The 12,281-nt window shown below is 48.3% G+C and overlaps 1 protein-coding gene across 1 annotated transcript in view; it reads right to left on the minus strand.

The window, feature by feature from the left end:
- Positions 1 to 12,281, minus strand: part of LOC307237752 (receptor-type tyrosine-protein phosphatase N2-like) — a gene marked incomplete at both ends in the record, with an annotated part of 149,474 nt that overhangs the window by 70,375 nt on the left and 66,818 nt on the right. Inside the window, one exon of the mRNA XM_080010516.1 lies at positions 2,545 to 2,609. Coding sequence (XP_079866642.1) covers positions 2,545 to 2,609 — 65 coding nt within the window. The remainder of the gene's footprint in view (positions 1 to 2,544; positions 2,610 to 12,281) is intronic.

A 12,281-nucleotide genomic window follows, 5' to 3' on the forward strand; every position in this document is an offset into this window, starting at 1 on the left:
AGGACACTGGGAGCTGCCCAGTACAACCACTAGTCTGCTTCTAGTGGACACTGGGACCTTCCCAGTAAAACCACTACTCTGCTACTGGAGGACACTGGGAGCTTCCTAGTACAACCACAGGCTGCCACTGGTGGACACACGGAGCTTCCCAGTAAAACCACTTGTCTGATACTGGAGGACACTGAGAGCTTCCCAGTACAACCAATAGTCTGCTACTGGTAAGCATTTAACAGTTTGTGATGGTGGATGTCGAGAGAGAGAGTGAGGCAGCAACATCCTTTGATTTCTCTCTCTCTCTCTCTCTCACTCCCTCTGTTGCTCCCTCTGTTCTCTCTTTCGCTCTTAAAAAGGTTTGATTGTCTGTAATTGGCTCCTGTGTTCAGTCGGGTATCGATCACCCTCAATTGACACTTTGACTCTCTCACCCTCTCTCTCCCCCTACCTCCCATCTTTCCCACATCTCTCTCTCTCTCTCTCTCTCTCTCTCTCTCTCTCTCTCTCTCCTTACATTCCCCTTTTTTCACCCCATTTGAGCTCTCTCTACCATTATGTCGCAATCTCTCTCTTTTGTCAATCGTATCCTCTCTCTCTCTCTCTCTCTGTCTCTCTCTCTTCCCCTCTTATCCTCTCTTGTCTCAGCCGGGTTGATGGTGTGCCGTCATCATGGCTGACTTTCAGCTGAATCGATAGACGAGCGCAGCCTCTCAGCAGTCTATTTACCGCAGAGATGGCAGAGAATAATAATGCTGGGAGAGGAAAACTGAGATAGAGAGAGAGAGAGAGAGAGAGAGAGAGAGAGAGAGTTGCCCTGTCAACCTGTTTAGTGTTTGGTATATGTGATGTTTGTCATTTGTATTTGCGAAATTCTTTACATGATTTGCCAACATCTGGATTTACCTGTTCATGCCAGGAAAGCAAGTTGAAAATGAACATTGCAATAGAGAGACAGACGGCGAGAGAAAGAGTGAGAGCAGGGAATCGGGTAAGCACCAAACATCCGACCATGTGAGTTTAGAAAACAGACGTGGAGTGTGATGTAGTAGTAGTAATATATTGAATTTATTATATCTCATATTTTAGTCTGACTTTGATCATGTGGGAAAAAAATATGTAGTATGCGGAAACAGCTAACAATACAACCCAACAAACAGTGAAAGAAACATGGTTTCATGCTAAATAACTTATTAAATGGTATGAATCGTCTGAGGTGTAGAAGTGTCACATAGAGTGGGGTGAACATTTGTCGACCACAACAAGAGACAAATGGAGTAGTAGGGTAGTGCTGTGATTGGGGGAGTAGTAGGGTAGTGCTGTGATTGGCCGAATAGTAGGGTAGTGCTGTGATTGCGGGAGTAGTAGGGTAGTGCTGTGATTGGGGGAGTAGGAGAGTAGTGCTGTGATTGGGGGACTAGTAGGGTAGTGCTGCAATTGGGAGAGTAGTAGGGTAGTGCTCTGAATGGGGGAGTAGTAGGGTAGTGCTCTGATTGGGGGAGTAGCAGGGTAGTGCCATGATTGGGGGAGTAGTAGGGTAGTGCTCTGATTGGGGGACTAGTAGGGTAGTGCTGCGATTGGGAGAGTAGTAGGGCAGTGCTGTGATTGGGGGAGTAGTAGGGTAGTGCTTTGATTGGGGGACTAGTAGGGTAGTGCCGTGATTGGGAGAGTAGTAGGGTAGTGCTCTGATTGGGGGAGTAGTAGGGTAGTACTCTAATTGGGGGAGTAGTAGGGTAGTGCTGTGATTGGGGGAGTAGAAGGGTAGTGCTGTGATTGGGGGAGTAGTAGGGTAGTGCTGTGATTAGCCGAATAGTAGGGTAGTGCTGTGATTGGGGGAGTAGTAGGGTAGTGCTGTGATTGGGGGAGTAGTAGGGTAGTGCTGTGATTGGGGGAGTAGTAGGGTAGTGCTGTGATTGGGGGAGTAGTAGGGTAGTGCTGTGATTGGGGGAGTAGTAGGGTAGTGCTGTGATTGGGGGAGTAGAAGGGTAGTGCTGTGATTGGGGGAGTAGTAGGGTAGTGCTGTGATTAGCCGAATAGTAGGGTAGTGCTGTGATTGGGGGAGTAGTAGGGTAGTGCTGTGATTGGGGGAGTAGTAGGGTAGTGCTGTGATTGGGGGAGTAGTAGGGTAGTGCTGTGATTGGGAGAGTAGTAGGGTAGTGCTGTGATTGGGGGAGTAGTAAGGTAGTGCTCTGATTGGGGGAGTAGTAGGGTAGTGCTGTGATTGGGGGAGTAGTAGGGTAGTGCTGTGATTGGGAGAGTAGTAGGGTAGTGCTGTGATTGGGGGAGTAGTAAGGTAGTGCTCTGATTGGGGGAGTAGTAGGGTAGTGCTGTGATTGGGGGAGTAGTAGGGTAGTGCTGTGATTGGGAGAGTAGTAGGGTAGTGCTGTGATTGGGGGAGTAGTAAGGTAGTGCTCTGATTGGGGGAGTAGTAGGGTAGTGCTGTGATTGGGGGAGTAGTAGGGTAGTGTTGTGATTGGGGGAGTAGTAGGGTAGTGCTGTGATTGGGGGAGTAGTAGGGTAGTGCTGTGATTGGGGGAGTAGTAGGGTACTCACATCTGCGATGCCGGCTTCAAGGATGCTAACCTTGGCTTCCTTCTCCAGATCCTTCTTCTGTCTCACTGAAACAAGAGGAGGGAGCGGCCCGTCAGTACATTCAACCAACCAACAACAGCAGAAGTACAACCACGTGTGGGGATCAGCCCAGTGTATTTCAAACTCCTCCAGATCCGTGGCCGGTAAACCAGACCCAGCCCAGGGTGCAGCATCAAAATGCATCTCGATCTTTCAAAGGCCCCTTCGCACAGGAACAGCAAACAAGCAGTCTAATTAGTGTTGAAACATCAGCTTGTCGTTAAATAATGTGCATTCCAACATCTTTATCATCTTAAAACTGAAGACAGCTTTGAAGATTGACCCATCTGTCATTCCAACAGTAATGTGGAATATGCGCAGCCATGTGTGCACATTCGCTTGCATTAATCGATGTGATGAATTTGGCAAAAGCAGCATTTAAACTCCGCGCTCGGCTGGATATGCGAAAATCAATGGTTTCTTTTTGCTTCCTGAGCTTCAAACGCACTAATTCATAAATCAGGGGGAAGAAGACGTATACGTATACACACCCCAAGGAAGGGTTCGACTGTTTGAATCTGAAAAAAAAAAAACACCAAGACCCGCTAACATCTGGCTTTTGTCTTTAGTTGGAAAGGTTACAATCTGCATTCAGTCCCGGGACAAATGACTCACTAGTCACAGGTATTTATCGGCTCCAGCTTCGTCGGCGGTGATGGAAACCCCGTTTTCCGACTCTCGCTGAAGTTCAGCACATAATGTGAAACGAAAATGTTATGGCAAGGAATTGCACTCGCCCCGAAATTAGGCATAAAAGGCGACGCCTTTATTATACGCCGTAATTGTTGAGTTGTGAGCCAGACGAGGTCGGATGGACAGACGGGTGCTCACATCCCCACTCTGCCCACTCTGGACTCCACGACGAGGCAGCTGCTACGTCATCTGAGCCGAGTCATTCCCTGTGCGTGCGCCTGGAGACTGCTCCAAGTGCATATTAAACAGTATTTAAAAGAGAAATTAATAATAAATATTATGATTTATTTATTTATTTTTTTTATAATTACTATTACTATGGAGTAATTACGTTTTTTCCCCCCTTATCACACTGGAGAAACGACACCTGGACAGACCGTCCCTTTTCCGGCATGTCTGTGATGTCCAAGGTGACGCAACCGATAAGGCATAGCCGCTTGCATGTTACGTTATAACTACGGTGGAAAAATGGTAAATCAAACCCGCATGTGGAGGTTTTTATTTCCGCCCTACGCTGTACACTCCTGAAAGCCGATGCTCCGTATCGATGTACCACCCCGTGTCCTCAATCGGATCGATTGATTTCTGTGTGTGAGCGCCTTATTGACAACTGACTGCTAACACATATGATAAGGTTATCTTTGATCAATGTGTTCCTTTCCAACCGTACATGCAGATGTGGATAAATAAAGGCTATAGGACATACACGTCGGGTGGAATAATGAACATGTCAGTTTTGCATTGTACTTGTATGCTGGAAAAAAAACATTATTGCCAAGGAGTTATTAGTTTTTCCTCAAGTTTCCTCAGCTTAAAATTGACACTGCAATTCTACTTGTGGTCTTATAACCGGCGTTCACACAACGAGTCTTGTATTGCTTCTCATGTCGGTTATGGAGCCTCGGGTGAAGGTAATGAGCGTGGCTTGAGAACGGGCGTGTGTTGTTTGGGGGATAGACAAACCCTGCACCAAACACGCACACACACACACACACACACACACACACACACACACACACACACACACACACACACACACACACACACACACACACACCTCTCTCAGATATTAGGGTCTAATTAGGTCGACGACCCCTCCAGGAGGCCATTATAGGAAGTTCTGCCGCCGCAGAACAAATGAGCTATTACTGTTCTGCGTCTTCGCCTACTAAAATATTAACACTCAGCCTCACCTGCCGCCACCGGTACCGGGCAGGAAGCAGGAGGAGACGGCACGTTTCACCTTAAATGGAAATTCAAAAATAAAGTGTCGCAGAGCGACAGACACTCGTGTCGGAGCAAACATTAGACATAATTACTTTCAATTTGCTTTGCATTTTAATTTGCCGGTGCAGACTAAGTGTTGTGTTGACACAGGAGATGAAGCTCCGGGTTCACCGGCGCCTCCTCGGGTTCCGGTTTTAATCCAGTCAAAAAGTAGCTCACAACTGGATCCAAAGCCCATCGTGTGTTAGTCAGACCCAAGCTGTGTCGGGGTGGGATTGAGCAGCGAGTGTTTGTTTTGAGAATCTGAATCAGAACGGGGTTTAATTTGTCCAGGTACATTCAGATACACCAGCAATTCCTCCTGGTGAGGTGTGGCGCACGTCGGCACAGACCATAAGCGTAAAATAAAAAAATTAAAAAAATAATTTAAAAAACAAGAGAATAAAGAAAATAATAAAATAAAGTAGGATAAAAATAGAGAATAAAATTAAAATTTGTAAAATACACAAATAGCCGAAAAATAGAAAAGAGGCTTTAACTAAGCTTTCAGTGATAGAAAGTAACAAAGTACACCAGCTTAGTTGGTTACTGCACTGGTGTATAGTACTAAGTATGTGTACTCGCTTAAGTGTATTCATTTTGGAGACGTTCCCTCCCCTACATATGAAATCAAATATCCATACCTTTGAGTCTACTACGTGCAGATGTACATTTCCACAGCAGCCGAGTTATTTATTTTATTTAAACTGGGATTTATATCTGTTTGCATGAGAAGGAAGCCGAGCAGAGGACTCATCCCTGAGTCGATCAGAGCGATGACGCCCGGTGTGATCCAGGCTTATTCATTCCATCCTTGGATATGAAGTACCTTCAAGACTCACACTTAATACTCTGACTGAAGTAGAAATACTGATATGGTATTTCCACTCTTACTAGAGTCATTTTGTGTCGGGGGCATCCGTGCGTCTATGAAGTGGACGGTCCGAGCATTTCTCCCGCCGCCGCTTTCATTAATCTTCTAACGAAACGTGTCCCTAATCCGTCCCCGACTCTTGGCCCAAAAACCACCGCCGCCCGTTTGGACCTGACGGTGTCAATCACCTTCGGACCGACGGCATCACAGCTTGTTTCCGTGCGGCTCGTAAATCCGACTGTTTGTTTGTCAGGAGTCCAGCGGCGGCTGCGGCGCGCTGATTTCCCTGGAGCGCAGGGCGGATAATTAAGCTCCCGAGCGGAGAAGGGTCGACGGCAAACAAACTCGGGGACCGGGCTTCAATCAGACCACGGACCACTTCGGCGCCTCGAGCGCCTCGAGCGCCTCGGCGGCGGCGGCGGCGGCGGCGGCGGCGGCGGCGGCGGCGGCGTCGGGTCTGTGAATAACTTTAACGTGAACTAACCGTCGAATCTTGTGCGCGGTAATTCCTCCGCGGTGGAAACTTAAGCCTAAGGACTTTTAATGAGTTACATGCACCCAGTGACATGTACGGGAGGAGGAAGTGGAGAAAGGGCACTTTCCTGAGTGGACGACTGAGCGGGTGGAGACCTGGGTTCCTAACTAGTCTCCCGAACCTTCCTGGGTGGAGTTTGCCTCCTCCCAGTGTTTTTGCTTTTTTTTCCTTCACGTGGTGTGGGGGTGGTGTGGTGATCCTGGGCCCCAATTACCTCGACCCAGGACAGGTGTGGCTGCGTAAACCACACAACCCCCACACCCCACTCAGGTCTCCTCCGCCTCCCAAACCCTTCGGGCGAGGCCGACTGGAGACCCTGAATCGTCCCTCGAGGTGTCTGTGTGGGATCCCGCCACCGTCCCAGGGTACCGGGGGCCCAGCTGGGACTTGGGCGAGGCAGGACTCCTCCCACCTCTTGACCTCCTCGTCCTCCGTCGGGTTCACAGCTTCCGTCCCGGACGGACAGCGGCGGCTTCTCGCCGTCGGTCGACCTCAGGTGCTTTGTAGAAACGGGAGGGAATGGCGTTGAGAACCGCTGGACCGACGCCAAAAAGGGGACGGAACGGCATTCTATTAATCCAGGCGCGAGGAAAGATCCGACTTCACGCGGCGAATATCAACAACCGGAGGCGACGTGGCTGGAATCGGGCACTTTTGACGAAATGATCGTGGGTTGTTGATGAAACGACAAAAGCAAAGCGCTTTGTCGGTGTGACGCCGCATCCCTCGGCGTGGTGGTGCTGGTATTGTCGTGAGTTTGGCTCCGTTTGAGAGATAAGTGTGGGTTTGATGACACGTGGCGGCGCAGCCACGAGGAAGTGATCCCAGCGCCGCTCCTCATATTTATACATACACACTGTGATTACCGTCTCGCCGGGGTTTACGGGCGCTGAAGCGGCGAGGCGCCCTCCTCGCCTTCTCCCCGGGACGTTTCCCGCACTGTGTCGTCGCGGCCCCGGTGCCGGTTTGGAGCGAATTCGGCGGAATTTCGGTTGAACTTTTACTTTTGACGCCTCGGAGCAGCTCCAGTGAGACTCACACAAACTGAGCCGCCCCAGCGCTTAGCGCAGAGCTGCTGCGTTCACGAGACCCCTCAGAACCAAGTGAGCGCTGACTGACAAGCACGCACACACACACACGCATGCACATACGTGCACGCACACACACACACACACACACACACACACACACACACACACACACACAGAAACGAATCAGAGAAACAGACAGATTCCCCTATGCAGGCAGACACAGTCAAACCAGAAAGAAATCGCTTCAAGGGAATCTCTACACACATACACACACACACACACACACACACACCCACACACACATACACACACGCACACCCTGAAACACATACACACACGCACACCCACACACACATACACAGACACACACACACACACACACACACCCTCACACACACACAAACACCCTTAGAATCACACGCGCACACAAACACAAACACAAAAAAACACACACACACTTAGATTCACACACACACACACACACACACAAACACACACCCACACACACAAACACCCTTAGAATCACACGCACACACATACACACAAACACACACACACACACACACACACACACACACACACACACACACACACACGCACTAAGAATCACACAGACAGAGACAAACAGAAACACACACACACACACACACACACACACACACACTCACTTAGAATCACACACACCCACACACTCATAGACACCATCACAGATTTAATTGCTGATACCGAATCACAGGGAATTTCTTGGTGTGTCTCCAAACACAAACAAACATGAAAGTGCTCGACAGGAGCGTTTCCTCCTCGGGTCGGCTCCACAGAGCCGCAGATCCCCGCGCGCCTCCTGCCTCCTGCCACCCGCCTCCTGGCGCCGTGCGCGCCACCCGCCTCCTGGCGCCGTGCGCGCCACCCGCCTCCTGGCGCCTCCCCCACTAATTAGCCAACGAGTCCTTGGACCCCTCCGCACCGGGCCGCGACGGCCTCCGCCCCGAGAAAAAACGCAGGGTGTTCACCCCCCGCCAACTTTAAATGAGCCGGCGTCGGAGCGGATCAGCGCCGGGCCGAGCCACCTCATTTGTACCACAGCGAGGGTCCCCTCGCCCTGCCCCCAAAACCACAAATTGGATCCATTTTAAGAGTCGGCGGAGCGCTACGTGCCCCCGGGGCCGCGCCGAGCGCCGCCCGGTGATTGTGGGCCGTCTGTCGGCTCAGCGGAGCGGCGTGGAAATGAACTGTAGCGCCGACACCGGGAGAATAGCAATGCAGCCCGACTCACTTCCCCTCGAAGCCAGGAGAGGGAACCGCGATCCACGGCCCCCGCCGCAGCCGCCGGCTCCTCCACTACAGCACCATCCGTTTCCAGCGGCTTCCATCTGCCTCGGACGGCGGCGGCCGCTCAGATACATCTCAGCCCAAAAACATAAATAAGGCCAGAAAAAAAACAACAAAAAAAAAAAAAGAAAAACGGGAGAAACAAAAGCGCAAATCGGCGCCAGAAGAAGAAACGACGACCGAATCTCATTCCACGAGAAAAAAAAAGGGGGGCACCCCCCCCCCCCCCCCCGCCTCGCTTCCCCTCCCAAAACGCACGGAGGCGCTTCATTTGTCACCCGGGCCGCCCCCGTCCTGGGTGGTGCTTTATGTTAACTCAATGTATCTGAGGCGCCCGCAGGGGAGCACAGCCAGCGCCCGGGATTGAGAAACGCTTCATATTTCACCGCTGACAAAAGGGGGAAAGGCCCCGGCCGGCTCCTCGGGTGCCGGCCCCGACCAGAATGGATGCTCCGGCGGTCGCCAGCGGTCGTTACACCCCCCCCCCCCCCCTTAACCCCACCCCCCAGCCCCCAGCCCCCACCTCCCACCTCCCTCACGCTCGCGGGGCCATCACTGCGTTGTATAATGAGGAGAAAACAAGCGCCATCCTTCAAAACGGGAGAAACAAATGGAAAAAGAAGGAGGAAAATGGCGGGGGGGGGGCAGCCCCCTATCGCTATGGCGACGCAGCGACGGGACGTAATCACATTTGTTGGTCATGATGGCGGCGAAACCTACGGAAAAATTTTAATATATCGCTGCCTGTTTTCCGTCTTATTTCCCCGCCGGGCGAAGACGGCAATGGGGAACAAAGGGAAGAGGAGGGAGAGGAGGAAGAGGAGGGAGAGGAGGGAGGGAGAGGAGGAAGAGGAGGGAAGACCTGTCTTCCCTCACCCGTCTTGCCACAACCCTCCCTCCCGCATGTGGAACGTTAATGACGGATATCACATCCGGAGGGAGCCTGGACCCCCCCCACCCCGGCTGGGGGGGGGGTCCAAACCAATCTCCTCATCATTGGTCAAAAGCCTCGTCCTCACATTCCCTTCCTCTCTCACTGGGACTAATGTCATTTGGTGATTTCCAATATCACCCCCCCCCCCCAGTGCCGCCAGACATGTGTGACGGGGGGGCCACGCGGCGACGATCGGCCTGACAATACACCTTATCAAATTAAAAGCGCGGGGCCAAAATGACGCCCCCCGCACCACCACCACCACCACCACCGGCACCACCAGCACCACCACCACCTGGGGGGTTAGAGAGAGAGAGAGAGAGTTACCCATCAGCCATGATGGTTGAGTGGTGCTGGTGGTGGTGGTGGTGGTGGTGGGGGCGTACAAAGAGAAGGAGAGAGAGAAGATACAGTATGAGAGGGTGAGAGAGAGGGAGAAATGCTGCACACACTAGGTATCACTATCATAATACTACTACTACTACTAATAATAATAATGATAATAATAATAATAATAATAATAATAATGATGATGATAATGATAATAATGATAATAATAATGATAATAAAAATAAAAATAATAATAATAATAATGATAATGATAATAATGATAATAATAATAATAATAATGATAATGATAATAATGATAATAATAATGATAATAAATAATGATAATAATAATAATAATAATGATGATAATAATAATAATAATAATAATAATAATAATAGTGATGATAATAATAATGATAATAAAATAATAATAATAATAATAATAATAATAATAGTAATAATAATAATGATAATAATAATGATAATAAAAATAATAATAATAATAATAATAATGATAATGATAATAATAATAATAATAATAATAATAATAATAATAATAATAATAATAATGATAATGATAATGATAATGATAATAATACGATAATAATAATAATAATAATAATAATAATAATAATAATAATATAGAATATCACTTCATGCTGGAAAATACTGGAAAACTAAAATACTAAAAAAAATTGGTATTCGTTCAAATCCTAAATTGTGCAGAACAGTCGATTATGTGTGAAAAAAAAATAGTTTCTAAATGTTTCATTTGAGCCTGGTTTTGACAGATTTGATTCATGATAGGGGTGGATTAGTGATTTCTGATTTCACTGATGACTGATATAAAAAAAAAAAAAAAAAATGTGTTAACAACAGGATTTATTTTCAGCTGTTAACTGGAAATCCTTCTCGGTGAGGAACAGCGTGTTTATCTTATTTCAGTGCATGTCGGATTAAACCTGGAATACTATAAATATGCAAATCGAGTGCTTAAATAATAGCCATGTAAAATGTGACCGACTAATTACTGATTTTGCATCCTGAAAATGAAAAAAAAAAAGGAATGTAAAAATTCTGGCAATTCGGCCAGTTTTGGCGACTTAAGCTTGTGAAGGTCAGGGGCAGCCATGTTGGAGCCAAGTTGTGGACAAGCCGTGTAACGAACGACCCATAGACTTCACCGGAAAAGGAACTTGAGTGCAATGTGACGATAAATGCCGAGGTGTTCCAAGGCAAAGGTGCTTTAAACTGCAGTTCAGCTAATGTCCACCGGACGGCGCTCCTGAGAATGTGGGCGGAAGTCAACGGAAAAAGAAGAAACTGCTAACTAGCGAGGCAAGGCCGACGACAGCTTCGGCTCTCAACATCCCAGCGCTCTTCTTCCAACGGGCGTCCGGGTTACGACCATAAAGAAGACACGGGGGCGCGGCCCGTCCTGATTGACGGGTCTCTCCTCCAACCGTCTGGCGGCTCCACCGGCCCCGCCCCTCGGCACCCTGAGGCTCCTCCTCCTCCCCCAAATCTATCAAGCTCTGGCTCCACCCTGCCCAGATGGAGCGGCGGACGTCGCCCCGAACCCGAGGCTTCGAATCGTCTCTTCGGAAACTAACGGGGGCCGTCACAGACGTCCATGATAAATACGTTCATTACTTTATAAACTGCTTTGTATCAACAATATAACTTAATATGAGCGTGTTTGATCTTGAAACATCACCCGCCATCCCAGTTACCTCGATCAGTACACGTTATCAAACATTCTATCGTTCCATACAGGTAATGCGATACATGCTATTCCGCAATACAACCGCCCACTCCCACTTATGCCCATATTTGGTGTTTCTGTATGTTTGCCGACGGGGTCGCGGTTGGTTCCACCGCTCCTCCAGTTAAATGACGGCGCAGCGTGGGTGACTGTACACATGACAACGCGTCTGTTTTTCCGGGACGTTGTCAACACCATTTAACTTTAATTGGTGACATTTCACTTTCGGTGTCGACGCTCCGCCGTGCTTTGTTCGCGTTTCACATTTAAAAGGCAGGAATTAAGCGTCGCCGTTTGTTGATGTAAAAAGTTAATCAGGCTCGCGGAACTTTGGAGACCCCTGCGCGCGGGAAAAAAAAAAAGAAAAGCCCACGCCCCGGCCGCCCACATCAATTAATGACCCTGCGTTAGCAGCTAAGCAAGCCACTGCAGCGAGGAGAGGACTTTCATTAGAGATTCAGCCCACACTCCACCCCATAATACAAAGGCATCCAGTACACTACACAGTGGAGACGGTACAGACGCTATACTGTTTATATTTATACAAACTTGCACAATTTCCTACTTGTGTCAGAATGCAAGTTGTTGATGCAGAGGTTTATTGTTCATTTTAAGGTTTGTTGTATAGAGACACTGATTTCTATGTTTTACTTTGTTATTATAATTATAATTATAATATTATTATTATTATTGTGTGTCACTAACACCATAGTTTAGTAAATAGTGAAGTACCTATCTATCTATCTATCTATCTATCTATCTATCTATCTATCTATCTATCTATCTATCTATCTATCTATCTATCTATCTATCTATCTATCTATCTATCTATCTGTCTGTCTGTCTGTCTGTCTGTCTGTCTGTCTGTCTGTCTGTCTGTCTGTCTGTCTGTCTGTCTGTCT

The sequence above is a fragment of the Zeus faber genome (genome assembly GCF_960531495.2).
Source record: "Zeus faber genome assembly, chromosome: 12".
Lineage (NCBI taxonomy): Eukaryota > Metazoa > Chordata > Actinopteri > Zeiformes > Zeidae > Zeus > Zeus faber.